This window comes from Papio anubis, chromosome 8 (genome assembly GCF_008728515.1).
Source record: "Papio anubis isolate 15944 chromosome 8, Panubis1.0, whole genome shotgun sequence".
NCBI lineage: Eukaryota > Metazoa > Chordata > Mammalia > Primates > Cercopithecidae > Papio > Papio anubis.
In genome coordinates, this window is record NC_044983.1 from 40,165,055 (window position 1) to 40,186,466 (window position 21,412).

Sequence of the window (21,412 nt, forward strand, 5' to 3'; positions counted from 1 at the left end):
TATTGCTCAAGTTCTTTGTCTCCTCGAAAATGAAAATTGCTGCTTTCTTGGAGTAATTTGGTGGCAGGCAGTAGTTTACAGGATGTCTGGCTTCGCTGTTTTGAGTAGCTGCCATGGGGCAGTGCAGGAGGAATTGTGAGGTCTGTGTTGTCAGCAATTGAGCTCCCTACAGCCCGCAGACAAAGAGACGTAGGCAGTGAGGAACCAGGCCTGAGGAACTCACCCCAGCTTCTTGAAGTTCCCAGTGTTTTGCTTAAGGTGACTTAACTCTTGGTCCCAGCTGTCAAGGAAGGGGCTTCTCGAGGGAGAGGTGGTTTGAGTTTCCTTCTAGACTCTGTGGTTCTTGGCTGCGGTCTTAAGTGACTGGGACTGAGGCTTTCACAGAACAGAAATGGAGGTGTTCACTGATTGAAAACAGATCTCATTCTCGCTCTTGTATCTTGCTTCCTTCCCCTCCCAGTGGGCTACCTTGAGAATGGAGCGAGGAGCCAAGGAGAAGAACCACCAGCTTTACAAGCCCTACACCAACGGTAAGATGGGGGCGTGGTCCTTGTCCTGAGAGGTCCATTAGAACAGTGTTCCCCAGTGCTTCTGGTGCCACACACGCTCTTCCCTGCATTAGTGCAGGATGTGTGCTCTGAGTGTGTCTCACGTGCTCTCCCGCAGCATGCTGCTTGACAGGGACATACTCTTTTGCAGGAATCATTGCAAAGGATCCCACTTCACTAGAAGAAGAGATCAAAGAGATTCGTCGAAGTGGCAGTAGTAAGGCTCTGGACAACACTCCAGAGTTCGAGCTCTCTGACATTTTCTACTTTTGCCGGAAAGGAATGGAGACCATTATGGACGATGAGGTGACAAAGAGATTCTCAGCAGAAGAACTGGAATCCTGGAACCTGCTGAGCAGAACCAATTATAACTTCCAGTACATCAGCCTTCGGCTCACGGTCCTGTGGGGGTTAGGAGTGCTGATTCGGTACTGCTTCCTGCTGCCGCTCAGGTGAGGCAGGGCCTGTGGGGAGTGGGGCTCGCTGCTGCCACCCCACTTGGTGCACGGCCCACCTGCCTGCTCCGCTGTGTGTTCCCGTTTTAGAAAGGAGAAGGGAATGACTGTCACTAGCCAGGCCATGTGACTCTTTGGAGGGGTACACTGGTGATTCTCTTTTAGAGGCCCTTGGATTTTCTGCATATCAGACAGAAATAGTTGGATTTCTTAAAGACAGCTTGCTTGTCTAGATCACAGCAAACACGGGGATAGGGAACATTGTGTGCTTTCTGCCACTCCTCCCTGGACATGGCTTATTCTTTCCTGAAGCTTGCCTCTCAGGTACAGAGGCAGTATTGATCTTTCAGCTTCTCTGCACCGTGTGCTGCTCTGAGTGTGCCTTGCCAGATGCTAATACCCTTCAAGCTCCACCTCCTGTTGCTTCAGACGGAAGCTGTGCTTCCACCGGGGTTTTCAGCCATAGGGAAGGGGTGGGCAGCAGGGAGCAGCCCTGCGGCAGAACAGCCTGCTTAGGGTTTTCCAGCCTTCCAGCTGCCGAGGCCTCAGGAGATGCTGGCGGCTGAGAGCCAGACCCATGGCTCACTGTCAGTTGGAATCAAAAGGATCTCTGGTTCTGATAGGCCTGCTCACATTTCTAGGTGAACTCTGGTCCAGATCCCAGGTGAGCAGGTCTTGGGGGTGGTTTTTGTGATGCCCAGTGGGATTTTCACACCTTCAGTTCTGTACTTGGTACAAGGATTTGCTGGCTGTGCTCTAACTTTTCTTCTTCTTACAGGATAGCGCTGGCTTTCACAGGAATTAGCCTTCTGGTGGTGGGCACAACTGTGGTGGGATACTTGCCAAATGGGAGGTGAGTAGAATGTGGCAGTCCACGCCTAAAGGGCAGTTAGTTCTGGGAATGGTGCTCAGATATCGAAGGCCAGGCCCCTTCTTTGGACACAACCAAAGCCATGGAATCTTAGATGGATTAAATAACCCAGTGGTGGCCAGGTGTGGTGGCTCATGCCTGTAATCCCAGCACTTTGGGAGGCTGAGGTGGGCCGATCACCTGAGGTCAGGAGTTCGAGACCAGCCTGGCCAGCTTGGCGAAACCCCGTCTCTACTAAAAATACAAAAATTAGCCGGGTGTGGTGGCGGCTGCCTGTAATCCCAGCTACTTGGGAAGCTGAGGCAGGAGAATCCTTGAATCCGGTAGGCAGAGGTTGCAGTGAGCCAACACCACACCACTGCACTCCAGCCTGGGTGACAGAGCGAGACTCTGTTTCTAATAATAATAAGAATAATAATAATAATCATAACAACAACAACCCAATGGTAACAATGGCATCAGCAGTAAAGTCTTTACTTTTTTTTATTTTGATCTATGACTATTCTTTTTGTCCTTTAGCCCTCGCGTTCTTCCCATTTTAAAGACAAAAGGGAGAAGCCACAAACATGTAGAGTCCGAGACTCAGATGTTAACAGATTTTACAGCTTGTTGTTTAGTTTTGAGCAGTTGACTGTGTGGATAAAGTGGTGAGACCATACAGTTTTAAAAATGATACGAGATGTAGGGAGGTTTTGTCTGTTTGTGAGGAATATTTTGCTCCCTTCAGGAAATTCTGGGGCTTGGAAACCTTTCTTCTGCCTGGGCAGGTGAGGAGGTTGGCCTCTGGCCTTGGGCCTGCCACTGGGTGTTGACTGGGGGAACGGAATTCAGCCCGCCGGTGGTCTGCTGATGCCGAATTCTAGGCTGTGAGTTCTCCACCCACTGATTTGGGTGGATGTAAGCGAGTCTCCCTGTCCCCTCTTTCTTTCCTCATGTGTGAACATAAAGGTGGTCATGCATCACAGGGCTTTCCTGTACGTGCTCATGTCTATAAAAGCACTTTGCCGTCATAAAGGACTGCTGAACTGTTCAAGTCAGCAACTGTTTCTGTCTTCCTGTATGTAAAAGAAAACCCAGAATCCTTGTCCTGTTGTTGCAGGTTTAAGGAGTTCATGAGTAAACATGTTCACTTAATGTGTTACCGGATCTGCGTGCGAGCACTGACAGCCATCATCACCTACCATGACAGGTGAGAGTGCTTTGTATCAATAGGAAGGGAAATGGCACTGCAGGAAACACCACCCACCTATACTTGGCCAAATGGGAAGACACTTCTGAGCTTTTAGTTAGAGCTGATGAAGCGTGTGAGGTGAGAGGTGTGTTACATGAACTGTTTCACACTAATTTTGGTTGTTTTGCATACATTTAAACCCAGGGAAAATAGACCAAGAAATGGTGGCATCTGTGTGGCCAATCATACCTCACCGATCGATGTGATCATCTTGGCCAGCGATGGCTATTATGCCATGGTAAGAGCTCTTTCCGGTGCATTCTTGAGGCAAGACTTCCTGCTTTAGACTGGTCAGGGCCAGGAGGGTCTAGGAGGGTCTAGGAGGCTCCTGGACCCTTCACATAAACACTTTTATGCGTGGTCCACCACCTTACTGTCACTGTGGGGGCTCTGTGGGACTGTGATAGGAGATACCCTGGGTAGAGTGAGTGGTGAATGTGGTTGGAGAGGATGCTGAGGGCGGTCAGGCAGACCAGCATGGGGAGAGGGAGGAGCTGGCAAGGACTGTGTCCAGAGCATCTGAGAATCTGCCCAGGGAGGGGCAGTTTTACACAGGGATTTGCACTACTTTAGTATTTTGTCTTAGGGGTTTCAGTTAATGTTTTTAATTACCTATTTCTAGTATTACTGATTAAAAGGAGAAGTTTAAGATTTGGGGAGTCTTGGTAGTGGTTTCTTGGCAGTGAGCAACCTCCAGCCAGCAAGTGTTAGAGGTAAGAGGTTGGACCAGCAAGCGTTAGAGGTGAGAGGTTGGATTGCTTATTTTGTGAGATCTAGGACTTCCTAGAGTGGGGAGATTTGTGTGAGGATGGCTTCACTACTAATGGGTCCTGTGCCTGCGCTTAGGTGGGTCAAGTGCACGGGGGACTCATGGGTGTGATTCAGAGAGCCATGGTGAAGGCCTGCCCACACGTCTGGTTTGAGCGCTCGGAAGTGAAGGATCGCCACCTGGTGGCTAAGAGGTAATGGACAGAACACTGCTTGTTCTGCTTGGCCGGTTAGAATGCTGAAAAGGTTTCAGGGAGTTATCCCTCCACAGTGTAGTTATGTGCCTTCTATCATAAGCCTATACTGCTTTCATAATAATCTTTTCCTAAAACATGAGATTTTAAAAGTGGCTGGGTGTGGTGGCTCATGCCTGTAATCCCAGCACTGTGGGAGGCCGAGGTGGGCAGATCACTTGAGGTCAGGAGTTCGAGACTAGCCTGACCAACATGGTAAAAATACAAAATACTAAAAATACAAAAATTAGCTGAGTGTGGTAACGGGCATCTGTAATCCCAGCTACTAGGGAGACTGAGGCAGGAGAATCGCTTGAACCAGGGAGGCAGAGGTTGCAGTGAGCCGAGATCGTGCCATTGCACTCCAGCCTGGGCGACAGAGTGAGACTCTGTCTTAAAATTTTAAAAAAGTATAGAAACCCTAGTATTATTTACCAAGTTAATAATGTTTCTTAACCTTTTTTTATTCATTGTACCCATCATAATAAACAAAATACGAACTTTCACTGCTATTTGAAACCTCAAAATGAATTCATTTATCACAAATAAAAAGAAACCTAGGGCAGTGGAACAAAGTACTGCTCTGTTTTCAAACTTTAAGAAGGTGAATCTGGTGTAAGTAATGCAAAGAGATTTGCAGCAGAAAGAGACATCAAGACAGTTGAGACCAAGCCACACATGGTGGCTCAGGCCTATAATCCCAGTGCTTTGAGAGCCCGGGAGTTCAAGACCAGCCTGAGCAACATAGGGAGAGCTCGTCTCTACAAAAAATTTAAAATTAGCCAAGCCTGGTGGTACGCTCCTGTAGTCCCAGCTACTTGGGAGGCTGACATAGGAGGATCGCTTGAGCCAGGAAGGGTGAGACTGCAGTGAGCTGTGATTGCACCACTGTATTCCAGCCTGGGCAACACAGGGATACCCTGTCTCAAAAAATAACAAATAAGAAAAGACAGTTGAGATTATCTTCCATAGAGACAGATGAATCCTCTCCTAACTCCCTTTGCTACATCTCAGGGACAGAGCGTTGAGCCAGCAGGGCTGGGCCGAGCCTCACAACTGTTACACAGTCTAGTGCCACAGGTTTATTGAGGGGGCCATGCCCAGGCCTTGTGGCAGGCGTCTCCTTCAAGTGGCCCCCAGGTTGAGTGGCATCGTTGGTGCTCTGATGTTCACACAGAATTGAACAGTTCTGTGAATGAAATAGTAACCTGATTTTCTCTATCCATATACATTTTTTCTTGATGAGCATTAGATTATGGGTTTAAAAGGATACGATCATGCTTGTTAACTTCTTATAATCGAAACTAGTGTCACAAATAAATAAGTTATTTATAAACGTATTTTGACAATGATGTGTATAAGGTTGTCTGATCCTTCATTTTATTTTCCTCTTTGAAAGACTGACTGAACATGTGCAAGATAAAAGCAAGCTACCTATCCTCATCTTCCCAGAAGGTAAGAAGGGGTTGGTTGTCATCAAGCGCTTCTGTGAGGAGTGCAAGAGTGTGATGCTGATGTTTCGTGGGAACCAAGGCCCTCAGCCCTTGTTGGGGTTATCTCTTTTCACTGAATAATGTTAGGTCCCCTTTAGATTGGAAATAGGACTAAAAACTCAGGCAAGTTCAGAATTTGAACTAAGAATGCCATAGTGTAAACTCCCCAAATGCAGGAATTTCTTCTGTAATGTTTCAGCTCCTCATGGAGCTCGTGGAGTCCTCCTAAGACCACTGTGCATCTCTGCTTTATCCAGGCTGTGTGCGTGAATCAGGGAAAGTGGTCCTGTAGCAGGAGAATTGGAGGCACCATCTTGCCTGTCTCGTTAAGTGTTTGTTTTTAAGTTAGGGAGATGACAGATGTATCTTACTGGAGGAACCATTAGAAGAATTTTGACTATTGTGCTTAGTCTTTAAGAAACTCCTAATATCTGGGGTAAAGGGCCAACAGAAATAGCATTTTATTGTCTCCTGCATTTTAGGAACCTGCATCAATAATACATCGGTGATGATGTTCAAAAAGGGAAGTTTTGAAATTGGAGCCACAGTTTACCCTGTTGCTATCAAGGTACAAGACCTCCGATGGTACACAGTGTCATTATTGGAGCTGCTGTGAGTGGAGCGCAGCAGGAGGAGGTGGAGGAAGGAGCCGGGGTCACCAGTCTGTGGTTGATGCCCTCAGCAGAGTGACATGGGACTGGGCTGATGTGGATCAAGTGCTGCCAGAGGAGGATGCTGAGCACTCAGCACCCCCTTAGAAGGGCCTGGGGAGTGTGGGATGGGGGACAGCCAGATTCCTGCCTGCATGCTGCTGCCGCCACTATTCAGGAAATGGCAAGCCCTTCACTTCTTACCTTCATAAACCTAGCTGGAATGTAGGCCCCTCCACCTGGAAAGGTGACTGATTGCAGGGCACAGAGGTGTAGTTTCAAGCTGGATTTTTGCATTTTGGGGGAGCTGCGAGAATGGGGGGGTCCTTATTCCAGCGCAGTGGGAGAAACGGCTTCACTGCTTTTAGTCGTGTCATCTTTTAGACCTACAGCAGCTCCTAACAATGAGATGGACCCTGGGAGTTTATCTAATCTATGTCAACGCTTTAGGAACTGCTGCTCTAACCCTTCAGACACCCAGAGCTATAGGATGTGATTAGCCAGTCATCTGCACTTTGTTCCTCCCTGCTCTTACCCTCTCCACATCCACCAGGCCTCACATCATGACACCTACAAAACACAGGCCATCCTCAGTGTGGTTAAAGTATTTAGACTGCAGCCTGAGAGCTCGGTAAAATGGTGAGCAGATATGAGTCAGGCTCACGCTTAGAATTTCTTTTATAGGGGACTGTGGGTTGTCTGCAGAGCATTCTGTAGAGTTGGTTCTGACTTTCTTTTCACCTTGCCAGTGCCACTGGAGAGGTGTTGTTCCTGGTGAGACAGATGCTTACCAGCCACTCACTGTTCATCATTTAGGCAGAGGACCAGGCCAGGGATGGCAGATGAATATTGCCTGCAGGGGACTCTGATTGACAGGTTAGGACTCACCAGAGCCTGAGGATGCAGTGTCTGGGTACAGCAAGAAAGAGGAACATAGTCTGGTAGCAGAGTCTGCCTTGGGTGTGGGAGTGGGGAGTGGCATCTGCATCCTATATTCTGGCAAAACGAGGACAGGTGCTTTGCAGTGTGACCGTGAAGCTGCTGAATGGAAGCCGTTACCGCTCCCTCCAGAACAGTGGCTCTTGAACTTAGGCTGCATTAGCATTGCCTGGAGGGATTGTTAAAATGCAGATTGCTGGGCCCCACACCCGGGGTTTCTGAACTTCCCGTTCTTTTTCTTTTGAGGCAGGGTCTCAGTCTGTCACCCAGGCTGGAGTGCAGTGGCACAATCATGACTCACTGCAACCTTGACCTCCCACATTCAGGTGATTCTCGTGTCTCAGCCTCCCAAGTAGCTGGGATTATAGGTGCACGCCACCACACCCAGCTAATTTTTTATTTTTTGTAGAGACGGAGTTTCACCCCAGACTGGTCTAGAACTCTTGGGCTCAAGTGATCTGTCTGCCTTGGCCTCTCAAAGTGCTGGGATTACAGGCCTGAGCCACCCCTCTGGGTCTTCTGAATTTCTATTCTAACATGTTCTGGGTGGCACTGATGGTGCCTATTGGGACCACACTGTGGCAGCCACAGTTCTGAAGCAGTGCTCTTAGCTGCTGTTGAAACACGAACCCTGAGGAGTTTCCGCTCCTCTCCAAAGTAAAATGCTTATAAATTTTAGATACATTTCCATTCAGTCCACAGGGTAGAGCCCATGTATGGCTAAGAACATCTGGTCTACGGATTACTGGTTTTTGTGAACCCTTTATTGGTAACCACACTTGGATAACCTTAGTGATTTCCAGGCTCTTCTTATATTCCCACCGGAATTCCGCCATGACCTGATGTGAGGAGTGTGTCACTGTGTTGAGCTTCTGCCTTGTTTCTCTGTCCACACACACTGCCCAGTGTGGAATAGAGAATCAGCCCGAAACAAAGGGTTCTCACACTCTTGTGACATCAGAACTTCTGTCCATATCAGGCTTTATGAAATGTAACAACATGACCAGGTGCGGTGGTTCATGCACGTAATCCCAGCACTTTGGGAGGCTGAGGCAGGTGGATCACTTAAGGCCAGGAGTTTGAGACAAGCCTGGCCAATATGGTGAAACCCCGTCTCTACTAAAAATACAAAAAAAATTAGCCGGGCATAGTGGCAGGCGCCTGTAGCCCCAGCTACTCAGGAGGCTGAGGCAGGAGAATGGCATAAATCCAAGAGGCGGAGCTTGCAGTGAGCCGAGATAGCGCCACTGCACTCCAGCCTGGGCGACAGTGCGAGACTCTTAGCTCAAAAAAATATAATAATAATTTAAAAAATAAAAAAATTATTTCTGATCATACACATTAGCTTAGTTTTAAAAACTTATTATTTTCCCTTGTTTCTGTTGGTATTATAATAACTCATTAAGCCTTCTGTGGTTAAATCTAAATTTCTTAGCTTCTATAATTAAGCCTAAATTACCTTCATTTTTGTAGTTAGGGCCACAGTCTTGTCAAAATTATCCAATTTTTATACTGTGGATCATAAAAGTTAGGCTGGAAAGGCCTAAAAGATCATAGAGTTCAACCCCACCCCAGCCCATGCTCACATGCAGGACCCTGCCCTGGGCTTCTTCTCAGGCTTTCCCAGGAAAAGGGCATTTTTGATGTTGTTGGCAGCATGGCCGTGTGGCATAACTCTTGAAATTCTGGCTCCTTTATTTTTCCACTCTGGTCCTGGGTGTTTGCACAAGGTCAGCCTACTGCCTTGTGTACAGGATCCCTTCAGACATTTGCTAGCAGCACCAGGCACTTTGTCCAGGCGTTCTCAAGCGCCCAGGTCCTCCTGTTGCTCCTTGCGCAACTTCCTCCGGAGCTTACCCACCCTGATCACCTGCCCCTCCAGCTGCTGGTTTGGTGAGAATGGGGGTCACAGCTGCAGCCACATTTTCCGCAAAACGCCACTGAAGTGCTGCCTTTTGCCTCCATTAGAGCCACTGGCAAATGAAAGGATCTGATACCTGCTTCATGGTAGAAGCAGCCTATGTGGTTGAGACCTCCCGGGGCTGTCAGCGTGAGCACAGAGCCGTGTCCTGAACAGACGACTGACTTTGTTGAAAGTGTAAATGCAAAAGCTTTCTAATAGTTTCCTCCCTGGTCTGGGCACCAGAAATCATATTTAAAACTTGGTGTTTGTGTAAGAAAATATCTTTATTTGGGGGAGGTACACTAGATGAATGACAGGATGCTGGGAGGGGAGAGATGGAGCAAGTGGGAAACGTTGGCGGTGGTTGAATCAGGGAATGGGTACATGGGAGTGCATGATCCTTTTCTCCCTGGTTTTGAAGATGTTTGAAAACTTTATGTACCTATGAGTAAGACCTGAAACTAACCAACGAGGGAGACATTTGCGTGAGGCAGGCTGTCAGGGGAGCCTTCCTTACTGATCTGCAGCAGAGGCCAGGTCCCTCGGGGGAGAGCAGTGTTGCTCGCAGTCAGAACCGGCCACCTGGAGAGGGGCTTCCGCAGTACTCATGCAGGGTCAGGGAGCAGCACCCCAGTACCAGCACGGCCCAGTGGAGTCACTCAGAGCAATCACTGTGGACTCGCACACGTGAGAACTACTCACGTCTTACCTTCAGTTTTCCATTGTTTTCAGTATGACCCTCAATTCGGCGATGCCTTCTGGAACAGCAGCAAGTATGGGATGGTGACGTACCTGCTACGAATGATGACCAGCTGGGCCATTGTCTGCAGTGTGTGGTACCTGCCTCCCATGACTAGAGAGGTGAGTGCCTGCCCCAGACAGATCTGCACCTGCTCTGTGTAACGTCAAGCCGGGGCTGAGTGGTCTCATTTGTTCTTTCTTACAGGCAGATGAAGATGCTGTCCAGTTTGCGAATAGGGTGAAATCTGCCATTGCCAGGCAGGGAGGACTGGTGGACCTGCTGTGGTAAGTTTAGAGCCAGGCCTTATCAGCTGAGTTCCTGCAGCAGATGCTGTGTCATTGACTTCACTTACATGTCATTCCCCCTGCTGTGGAGAATTCAACTTGTCAGCTCTAGAGAGAGCAGTTTGACTCTCCCTGAATTCCAACCCAGAAGTGCCCTGTGCTTCCTTGACCTTGGGGAACCTGGATCAGGGACACCTGGACTGAAGCAGTTGATTCTGTGTACCTTTCTGGGGTTTGAACCCGTCTTCCAGGACACCTGGACAGTGTCCTTCTCTGGGTGGGCATGACCTGCTACTGATCTGAAAACCTCAAGAAGGCAGGGTGACTTTCCCTGGTCCCAGTGTATCTGGCAAAATTGAACCATCCTTAGAAAGGCAAAGGTTGTGTTTGTTGTATTCAGCTTATTACCTAATAGAGCAGGATTGACATACTTTTTCTGTAGTCAGTAAATATTTTAGGGTTTGCAGGCCATATGGTGTCTGTTGGAGCTACTGATCTCTGCCATTGTAGTGTGAAAACAGATAGTCTATAAACCAATGAGCATGGCTGTGTTCCAATAAAACTTTATTTACAAAAACAGGTATCAGCTGGATGTGGCCCATGGGCTGCATTTGACCAGCCCTTATACTAGAGTATAAGATAGTTTTATCCCAAACAGTAGGAGAGTGACCAGAGGTGAATGCTGGTTCAGAGAAACTTTTCCACTCTGTGGGTCACTTAGGTTTAAGAGCCAAGGGTCAACTGGGGAGAGCATTTGACTTAGATGGGCATTATCTATGAGAAAAGAAAGGGTAGAAATTCACATTGTAAACCCAACTGTATAGTCTCAGGGATTAGATTGGCTTTCAGATCATGGCCTTTTAAAAAATGCTAGCGTGGATTGTGCACTCACTGTGTGCCAGCCACCGAGCTTCTGGGGCCCTGTGTGATCATCTCTTTCACCCTCACAGTAGCTGCAGCCCTGTAAACAGTGTTCCCATTTTACAGATGAGAAACTGATACTCAGGTTAAATCACTTTTTTCCAAAGTCATAACATTAGCACTGGAGCTAGATTTTGCATCCACATCTAACAGACTTTTAGAGCTTCAAGGTTTAACTTCTGCCCCATCTTCCCATCTCTAAGAAAGACAGAGTGGCTGCTTTTAAAAACCATGCCTTTGCTATGGATTTTAAAGGGTGTAGTGGAGAGACTGAAAGCGGGCTTGGATTTTTATAAGTTGTTGAAGGTGGTGATAATTCTAGAGTGTAGGCACAGAGGGGACCAGCAGGCAAGAGGGAATGGGACTGTAACGAAACAACCCCAAGTCTGGTGGGTTGGTTTGGGGCTGCTGCAGGGAGGCACTGGGGCAGTGACGTTGGGACTCTGAGAGGCAGCCCCAGAGATAAACCTGCATTCCTGACGGCACTCTTTTTTGAGCATGAAAGAAGTCAGAACGCGCGTTACCCCTTGTGTTAGCTCTCTGCATGAATTCGGAGTATCCCTGGGTCTGAATTAAACAAATGACATTTTACAGATCGATATTACAGATATGTTATGAGTCGATATTTTGGAAGCATGTCTACCTTCCGTAATGCCAGAATTCCCTTTTCCTTTGTGAGGTGAAGATGAATGTTAGAGTAGAAAGAATTGTAAACTCCTTGGTAGGTTTAAGCAGTTACCAAGTACTTTCAATGTGAGTAGTAAATTCTTACTCCAGGGCAAGAGTGGACCTTCTGAGATAGGGTGAATATTGGGAGCCCAGAGCCCCAGATCCCCTGAGGTTGTCTTGGTGAGAGTGCCACGGGGTACCCTGTTTCTGGCAGGTTTTTCTTGGTATTTGGGCAGCACGGTGCATCTCCCATGGTGTGAGGGTGCCTGGGAATCCTCTTGGCTGTTACTACATCCAGCCTTTGTCTCTCCAGGGATGGGGGCCTGAAGAGGGAGAAGGTGAAGGACACGTTCAAGGAGGAGCAGCAGAAGCTGTACAGCAAGATGATCGTGGGGAACCACGAGGACAGGAGCCGCTCCTGAGCCTGCCTCCAGCTGGCTGGGGCCACCGTGCGGAGTGCCGACGGGCTCGGAGCTGGAGTTGCCGCCGCGGCCCCCACTGCTGTGTCCTTTCCAGACTCCAGGGCTCCCCGGGCTGCTCTGCATCCCAGGACTCCGGCTTTCGCCGAGCCACAGCGGGATCCCTGTGCACCCGGCGCAGCCTGCCCTTGGTGGTCTGAACGGATGCTGCTGGGTGTCATGACCCAGGACGAGATGCCTTGTTTCTTTTACAATAAGTCGTTGGAGGAATGCCATTAAAGTGAACTCCCCACCTGTGCACGCTGTGCGGGCTGAGCGGTTGGGGAGATGTGGCCATGTTCTTGTGCTAGGGATGGCGGGACAAGAGTCTGTTATGCAAGCCTGTGTGCCAGGGATGTGCTGGGGGTGGCCACCCGCTCTCCAGGAAAGGCACAGCTGAGGCACTGTGGCTGGCTTCGGCCTCAACATTGCCCCCAGCCTTGGAGCTCTGCAGACATGATAGAAAGGAAACTGTCATCTGCAGGGGCTTTCAGCAAAATGAAGGGTTAGATTTTTATGCTGCTGCTGATGGGGTCACCAAAGGAAGGGGAAGAGGCCAGGTGGGCCGCTGACTGGGCCGTGGGGAGAACATGTGTTCATACTCCAGGCTAACCCTGAACTCCCCATGTGATGCACGCTCTGTTGAATGTGTGTCTCAGTTTCCCCATCTGTAACCTGAGTCGGGGGGAAGCGTGGTGATTCCTACCTCACAGGGCTGTTGTGGGGATTAAAGTGCTGCGGGTGAGTGAAGGACACGTCACGTTCAGTGTTTCAAGTACAGGCCCACAAAACGGGGCAGGGCAGGCCTGAGCTCAGAGCTGCTGCCCTGGGCTTTGGATTTGTTCTTGTGAGTAAATAAAACTGGCTGGTGAATGAACTGGGGGACTTCTCCCTTTACTTTCTCCCCTGGCTGTGGCCCTGAGTAGCGGGCTTCTCGTGAGAATTCCCGTTCTCTTCTGGGAGCATGGCCCTGGGGCTGCGGAGAAGCTGCCTGACTGCTGGAGCGAGGAAGCCTGCAGCTGAGAAGGTGAACGGGCTCGTCTCAGATGCTTGCAGATCTTTGGGTAATTTAGAATTTCCAGCACAGACGTGAATTTCTCCAGAGATTGGGGGTACACGAGGTGCTGATGTGAGGCCTAGGAGAAGCAATGAGTAAACTCCAGGGCGGGGGAGGAGCAGGGGCCCTGGGAGGGCTGCAGAGGGGCAGGGTGGGCAGGGCGTGTGCTGCATGGTGGCTTCCACACAGCCAGAGCAGGCACCACAGGGAAAAGACTCGGCCGCTGGTGCCTGCTGTACAGTCACAGTGGAGGCAGAGCCAAGGCCAAACAGCCCCTCTGGGTTCTGGGGTTTCACCAATTTCATGCCCCTCAGCCCCCCATTCATGTGCCACTAGCCCTCACTTGGGACCCACGCTCCCTTGTGGCACAGTCATGACGCCTCTCAGGATTTTGTGCCACGGTGCCAAGTGTCATGTCCCTAAGGTTGCCCTCTGTCCTGCGGTTCAGAGAGGGGTGGGAGTGAAGCCGTGTTCGTGGGGCTGCAGACGGATCCACTTTGTCATGTGGGGACCTGCTGGGTTGGCCCTGCAGTCTCCCTTTCTCTGCGCCTACCTGTGACCTCCCCGGGAAAGCCTCCCATTTCCTCACCTACCCTGTTGCCAGCCCAGGGGAAATCCTCTTTTTGCTCTGAAATGAAGACTGAAAAAATAAAGTCAGTGTTATGACTAATAACAGTCTCTTAGCAACTGTTTTACAGAATGCTTAAGAATAAAAAGTGATTTTCAGCTTCTATAGGTGATGTTTACAGTGTTTGTAAACTAACTGGAGGGATCAGTAATTGGTCTTAAAGATCAGGTTCTCTTTTAAAAGGTTCATCTGAAACTATGATCTGTTACTTTCGTGGTTTGCATAGGTATTTATGTATACACACACAGGTTTTGCTTTTGTTTGTCTCACATTCAGCACAGCTGTCTGCAGCCCCTGCCGGCAGGTATGGCCACACCTGGTGTGAAGTCACGTGGAGTCAGCGCTGTGGAGGGAAGTCCTGTGCAGGACAAGCAGTGAGGAGAGGACTGACTCTCACGCCTGCAGAAACAAAACCTCCCCTTTCTGTGTATGCCTTCTATCATCATCCAGGCGACTGCTCCATCCTTTTAAATTAGGGGTCCTGCAGGCCCCAAGTGACCCATAGAGTATCTGGTTTGAGATGACTTGAGTTGGTCTTATGGGACAAAACCTCAAGACACTTAGAAATATGCAAAGTACAAAAGAATGTTTTCCCTCCTGTTACCCCAGTGAGGGTGGGGCTGAGCTGGGAATGACACCCAGTAGTGTAATGAGTGCAACAAGTGCTGGCCAGCTGCTAACCCCCCTCCAAGCCTGCTGCATCTTCACTTCTCTGCGACTGTCTCCTGAGTCATAACTAGGGACTTGGCTAGATGACCTCAGAGACCCCGTCCACATCTGAATTTTCTATTTTGAAGCCCATAGTTCAGACTTTGGTTTTGATCTCTGAAGCCTTCTGGGTTTGGAAATATGGGAGGTCAGCTCTGAATCCATTGCTTCTCTAAAACATCGGGGCTAGAGGAACTAACCCACTTGAGGGTGACCTCAAGGGCTTTAGGCAGCCGTGGGGCTGGTGCCACACTGCTCTCAGGCTGGGCAGTGTCCTCTGTGGATCTCGGACAGCCTTTTTTACTCAAACAGGAGACCTTCCACCCACCAGTTAGAAAGGGAACTTTTTTTTTCTTTTTTTTTTTTTTAACACGGAGTTTCACTCTTGTTGCCCATGCTGGAGTGCAATGGCACAATCTCAGTTCACTGCAACCTCCACCATCAAGTGATTCTTATGCCTCAGCCTCCAAGTAGCTGAGATTACGGGCATGCACCAGCACACCCAGCTAATTTGTTGTATTTAGTAGACTGGGTTTCACCGTGTTGGTCAGGCTGGTCTCAAACTCCTGATCTCAGGTGATTCTCCTCAGTCTCCCAAAGTTCTGGGATTACAGGCATGAGCCACCGCACCCAGCCAAGAGGGAATTTTTTAATAAAGCTAGTGGGATTCCCTTGACAGCAGAACCAGCTTTGGGACTTGATGCTTCACTGTGTCAGAATCCAGTCCCTGCTGCTGCCTTTCAGAGATAGAAGAGGCTTGATGTGTGAGGGGTCAGGGGAGTGCTCCAGATCCCTGAATGTCCATCCCAGACCAGTGACAGGCAGTTTTGGGCGCCATCATGTGTCCTTCACGGCAGAACAAACAGTGGGCACTAACCCTGTTGTCCTGTGGAAATCTGGGTCCCTGAATCCTGCCGTTTCCTTCCTGGAATTGGCCAGGAACTTGATTGTCTGGGCTAGTGCTTGCTGCTGTCCCCTGATGCATGAAGGATCCCCCCGTGTCATAGGTCCCACCCGCCTGCTGTGCATCCCGGGTAGCCAGACTTGGCTTCTCCAGGTGCACTTGTCCTGGGTGGCCCGGCCCGTGGGCTGGAAGGGCAGCTGCAGGCGCACTGCCTCGCAGACAGGTTAAGAGACGGGCACGCGGCCATCCGTCTTCTACAGCACACACACCCCGCTCCCCCCCCCAGTCAATATGTCTCTCTCCGATGGGAAAGTTAATAAATTTTGCTCTAGATTAAAAGTATTGATCATTTCATTTGTAAACGATAAATAAAAAGGGGGAACTTTTCATTGCGCCGGGGGTGGCGCCTGGCGTGTGTTGTGGGGGTGATTGCACTGGCTGCCGGGGGATGGGCTTCTCATATGCATTCTGGCCGGCCAGCTGCATTGATTTCCTATTAGTCTCCCAGCACCACCCAGTAACACATCATTTCAGTACCTGCTATTAATGGTCTTTTGATAAATAATCACTTGTAAGTCAATAAATTTTTATTAAACAGTGTGGCTCTTTGATTTATTAAAATCCGACCGTGTTTGTCTGGGAGAAAAGGGATGCCGAATTGAAGTGGAGGTTTTCATACATCTTCCTGACGCAGAGCAGTCACCACACACTCCAGAGAAAAACAATTGCATTTTAACAGAAACAAAACGGCCGAGTTTGGAACTTGGGCCCAGGGAAACTTTATCTCCGTCAGCCTGAGGCTTACTCTGCAGGGATCAGCCGCAGGCCAGAGGGCGCCGAGTTGAGAACTTTGTGTTGGTCTCCAAGAGTGCCCAGGTGCCAGGGCTGGATGCCCCTGCTGGGCTGCATTCTGGGGTGGCACCTACCGGCCCTCTCCCAGCTGGGGATGCACCCTGGGGCAGGCACCCTTTGCCAGCAGACATCTGGCATCAACAAGAGAAGCTCATATGGCAGGACCCTTTAGCTTCCTTCTTGGCCAAATTGCCACCAGAGTCACCTGTGGCAGGAAGATGTGCCAGGAGACAGTCTTTTGCAGCAATCAGGCTGTGTGGATTATTTTTTTAAGTGTGGGCCAATAGCTGAAGACTGGAAATGCCATTTTGTGAGATTTTCATTGGCATAGAGTTTGCTGTAAAGAGTTTGGCACTTTTCATCGAGACGAATATGGCCCCAAACAGATGGTCTTACATAGAGTAACCCAACCACTGACGATGCAACCAGAATTCTCACCCAGGGGGAAGTTGTAGGAAAGGGAAAACACTTTCTATTCTAGTGTTTCTAATAAACGTTTTTATTAAAGCGAATAGTTGGAACACCTTCTTGACCCTCCCTCGTTCAGGCTGCTGCTGCGGACTTCCTTCCCACTTCCGCTTAGTGGAGCGGATGGGAACACACAAGGGCTTTTGACAGCAGGACTCTCGGTAAGAAGTGAGGCTGCAGGCCTTCTCTGGGATTGTTAGGATTTCCTTTTCTCTTCTGGTCTCAGGGGACCTTGAAGGTGGTTAGGAAACTGGACGGCAGAGAACAGGTCTGAGTGTCCCACAGAGCAGGCGAATGCTAATAGAGTGGTTTTCAGGAGTGTGGTCCAGGCTGTGCCCACGTGCAGGAGGCTGGTCAAGGACCTAGTTTCTCTTCCAAAGACTTCCAGCCCTGCCCCCAGGAATGTGCCAGGCTGGCCAGTGAAGCCGGGGGACACCATGAATGTGGATTCCCAGCGCACCTTGCATGTTAACACGTACAGACTTCAAGTCCACTTTCGGGGTTAAGCAGGACACTTCTGAAACGTTTCAGTGAGGGCTTCAGTGCGCTGGCTCTCCGACACCTCACTTCCCGTGCCCACACCCATCCCACTGCACTGTTAGGAGCACTTTGCTGGGGAGGCTAAAGAATGATCTCAGGCTTTCTCGTACTCCGTGAGGTTACTTCCTATGCAGGAGTCAAATACATTAAACTGGGAAAGGAATGGCTCTTGCTTGGCAGCTGCCATTACAGTTGCTGATGGGGGCCAGAGGAGTGAGGTTGGCTAAAGATGGGATAAGGGGATTTGGGCCATCACCCGGCAGGTACCTGCACCACCTGTTGATGTCACCAGCGGGAAGCCACAGCAAGGCGGATGTCAGGAGGCTCTGTCTCCCTCGAGAGCAAAAGAGGAGACCTGGTAATTCCAAGAGTAGCCATGACTGCACTCCCTTCTCTTGAACCCACGGGTCCCAAAATGCATTTATTGGTTGTTGTTTTGTTTGTTTGTTTGTTTTTGAGACAGAGTCTTGCTCTGTTGCCCAAGCTGAGTGCAGTGGCATGATCTCGACTCACTGCAACCTCTGCCTCCCAGGTTCAAGTGATTCTCCTGCCTCATCCTCCCGAGTAGCTGGGATTACAGGCACGTGCCACCATGCCCCGCTAATTTTTGTAGTTTTTAGAAGAGACAGGGTTTCACCATGTTTGTCAGGCTGGTCTTGAACTCCTGACCTCAGGTGATCCACCCGCCTCAGCCTCCCAAAGTGCTGGGATTACAGGCATGAGCCACTGCACCCAGCCCAGTTGTTATTTTGAGACTAGATCTCACTTTGTTGCCCAGGCTGGAGTGCAGTGGTGTGATCATGTTCATGACTCACTACAGCTTGGGCTCCTGGGTTCAAGCAATCCTCCTGCCTCAACCTCCCAAGTAGCTGGGACTACAGGCGCACACCACCACACTGAGCTAACGTTTTAAATTTTTTGTAGAGGTAGGGTCTCACCATGCCGCCCAGGTTGATGTTGAACTCCTGGCCTCAAGCAATCCTCCTTTCTTGGCCTCCCAAAGTGCTGGGATTACAGGTGTGACACACCTTGCCTGGGCAACCAAAATGTACTTTCAGTGCATTCGAATTCCTCCATACGCACAGACTCAGCTCTGGATGGCTGGATGTGAGATCAAGAGGTTAACTGGTGCCTTCCCTTCTGATCCATCTAGAGTTCTAGGCAGATGTTCGGAGGCTCCCTCTGCTCCCTCTTGCCCTGTGTTCCAAATACAAACGAACACCTTGCCTCTCCCTGCTAAGGAGTCAGGACTGGGTGGGGGGCATAGAGGCCCTGCTCAGCCTCTGCAGGAGAGGCTGGAAACAGAGGCTGGGAGGGCCCAGCCCCAGGCCGGGGTCCCGGTTCCTGCTGCTCGGCGTGGGCTTGGGGAAGGGCTGCGCGTACGCAGATTGATCCGCCAGCTGTGATTTGTCATTTCTCCCAGGCAGGCGCTGTTTTCTCTTGGTTCAGGAGGCCCCTTCGACACCTGCTTTATTTTTCTTCCTGCGCTGACGTGACGGGAGACAGGTGTTAAACTACTTAATCACTTTAAAATTGTTTTAATTTTCTGTTTTTTATTGATCTCTCCAGCAACAATTAATCAGCTCACTGGACCAGGCAGTTAGTACATTAAAAATTGTCAGGGAGGCCGTGCATCTTGCAAAATGTCTAAAAAATATTCAGCTGGCAAATTTCCCTTTTCTTTCGCATGCAACAGTCCACGGCCCATGAAACTCCCGCTCAGGAAGGGCCTCTACCTCCGGGACTCGTGTGCGGGGAGTATTCAGGCCACTGCAGGAGCTCCGGGCAGGGGCTTCCGGTAGGGCAACACTGGACGCAGGTGCCTGGCTCATCAGTCATTTGCCACCTTTCCTTCCACTTTGTTCTGTTTCTTGCACATCCGGGGTCTGCTTTCCCCAAGGACTTTGGGAGATTTTGTGGAAGGGGATTTGACGGTCTATGACTGCTCTGTGGGGCCAGGACAGAGGGTCTAGAGCAAGCATCTCTTTCCACAAAACCTCCCAACGTCTGGCCCCCGAGCCCACAGCCAGAGTTCCCCTCCCTGGGACACCAGCACTTTTGGCTTGTCCATCTGACGATGCCGAAACCACCTCCCTGGGGCAGGGGCCCCCTGTGCTGGGTACACTCCATCTGCTGGCGGGCGACGGGGTGTCATGCTGCCTCTTCCCCGGCACTCAGTGATGGGCCTGAAGCCCTTCCACAGAATGTCCTGGGCAGTGCCACTCCACACCCACCGTAACTGTCACTGGCTCCTGTGCTGCAAGCCTTCACTGCCTGTCTTTTGTCACCCCTCTGGAAAATGATTTATTAACTGCTTGACTGTACTTCTCATTCAATAAAATATGGACGGAACAACCAGAGACTTCAGCCTCACTTCTTGGGGTGAGAACTGTGTTTTCTAGTTTTTCCATGTTTGCCTAGTTTCCTATCACTTCCCAAGAGCAAGTCCCTTATTTCTTCCGGGGTGCATTAACCATCCTGCAAACTGTCCACAGGGTCTGGGTCGCCCGCTGCTTCCCAGGGGCACCACCCTCTCACAGCAGCCCTTGCTCCCCTGCCCCTGTGTCCAGGCCCAGTGGGCCCCATGCAGGCAGACAACATTTCCTGCCCTCCCATGTGCTTCCCACTCACGGGGCTCCCCAGAGAGCTAAGGTCCAGGCCCTCGAGACTCAGGGGTCCCAGTCCCTGCTGAGAAGGGCTGCCGGCTGCCCCCCAACCCCCCGCCCCACATTCTGGAAAGTTGGAGGGCGTGGCCCTCGGGGGCCGGCACAGCCAGCCCTGGTTCTGGCCGTGGACTTATCTACCTCGCCCCACCCGCTTGGTATTAATTGGTATATGATTGGGCCAGGACATATAATCTAGTATTGATTTTCTCTCTGGACGCCACAGCTTTATTTGCTCACATCTGCCTTGTGTTTAATTGGTGCTTTGCTCTGGAAACGGAGATCTTATCGGCCTGCTGGGTTTCTTTTCCTGGGGCACACAGGCATGCACAGTCCCAACCCTGCCTCTCCCGGAGCCTCCCACAGCCAGGCCTGCCCGGGCTTAAGGGGGCAGCAGGGAATGGCCCGGGGGGCTTGCTTTACACTTGACCTCCTGAGCTGGGGCCGATCCTTCCTGGAATGAATGTGTGTGCGTCTGTGATGATCACTGGGGAACACTGGCTTTGGGTGGGGCCTGGGTTCATACCCGCTTCCTCCATGTATGTCTTTGTGGCTAGCCTATTTAGTGTCTCAGCACAGTAATATCTCTTCCTTATCTGAGAGAAAGGTAGAGTGGATACCCGCCCTGTAGGACTCCTGGAGATTTGCTTTCAGGCCCGACACAGCACCTGGCACTTGGTAGGTGGAACGAGCAGCAGCTCCTTTGTCATTTGCCTGGTCCCACTCAGCCCATGCAGCTCTGTCAGAGGCCTGTGAACCACAGCAACTCCATCTTGAATAGGGGCTGGGTAAAATGAGGCTGAGACCTCTGGGCTGCATTCCCAGGAGGTTAAGGCATTCTTAGTTACAGGATGAGATCGGAGGTCAGCACAAAATACAGGTCATAAAGTCCTTGCTGATAAAACAAGTTGTGGTAAGGAAGCCGGCCAAATCCCACCAAAACCAAGATGGTGACGAGAGTGACCTCTGGTCGTCCTCACTGTTGTACTCCCACCAGTGCCATGACGGTTTACGAATGCCATGTCAACGTCAGGGAGTTACCCTATGTGGTCTAAAAGGGGAGGCATGAATAATCCATCCCTTGTTTAGCGCATCATCAAAAATAACCATAAAAATGGGCAACCGGTAGCTGTCAGGGCTGCTCTGTCCATGGAGTAGCCATTCTGTTATTCCTCTACTTTTTTTTTTTTGAGACAGAGTCTCACTCTGTCACCAGGCTGGGGTGCAGTGGTGTGATTTCGGCTCACTGTAACATCTGCCTCCTGAGTTCAAGCAATTCTCATGCCTCAGCCTCCTGAGTAGCTGGGATAATAGGCACTCGCCATGACACCCAGCTAATTTTTGTATTTTTAGTAGAGATGGGGTTTCACGTTTTGGCCAGGCTGGTCCTGAATTCCTGACCTCAAGTGATCCACCTGCCTCAGCCT

The 21,412-nt window shown here is 50.2% G+C and overlaps 1 protein-coding gene across 7 annotated transcripts in view; it reads left to right on the plus strand.

Moving 5' to 3' along the window:
• GPAT4 (glycerol-3-phosphate acyltransferase 4) overlaps nt 1-13,042 on the plus strand; it is a 35,034-nt gene extending 21,992 nt beyond the window's left edge. For 5 of the 7 annotated variants that reach the window (XM_003902685.4, XM_009212961.3, XM_009212959.4 and 2 more), the window contains 11 exons: nt 461-530; nt 700-1,000; nt 1,782-1,856; nt 2,974-3,063; nt 3,250-3,343; nt 3,952-4,067; nt 5,506-5,561; nt 6,082-6,167; nt 9,824-9,952; nt 10,038-10,117; nt 12,021-13,042. In XM_003902685.4, the coding sequence (XP_003902734.1) occupies nt 461-530; nt 700-1,000; nt 1,782-1,856; nt 2,974-3,063; nt 3,250-3,343; nt 3,952-4,067; nt 5,506-5,561; nt 6,082-6,167; nt 9,824-9,952; nt 10,038-10,117; nt 12,021-12,129 (1,206 nt within the window). In that variant the 3' untranslated portion in view covers nt 12,130-13,042. Of the gene's footprint in view, nt 1-460; nt 531-699; nt 1,001-1,781; nt 1,857-2,973; nt 3,064-3,249; nt 3,344-3,951; nt 4,068-5,505; nt 5,562-6,081; nt 6,212-9,823; nt 9,953-10,037; nt 10,118-12,020 lie in introns of all 7 variants that reach the window. The other 2 variants (XR_002523780.2, XM_009212962.3) reach the window with 2 other exon arrangements.
• Nucleotides 13,043-21,412: the final 8,370 nt, after the last annotated feature.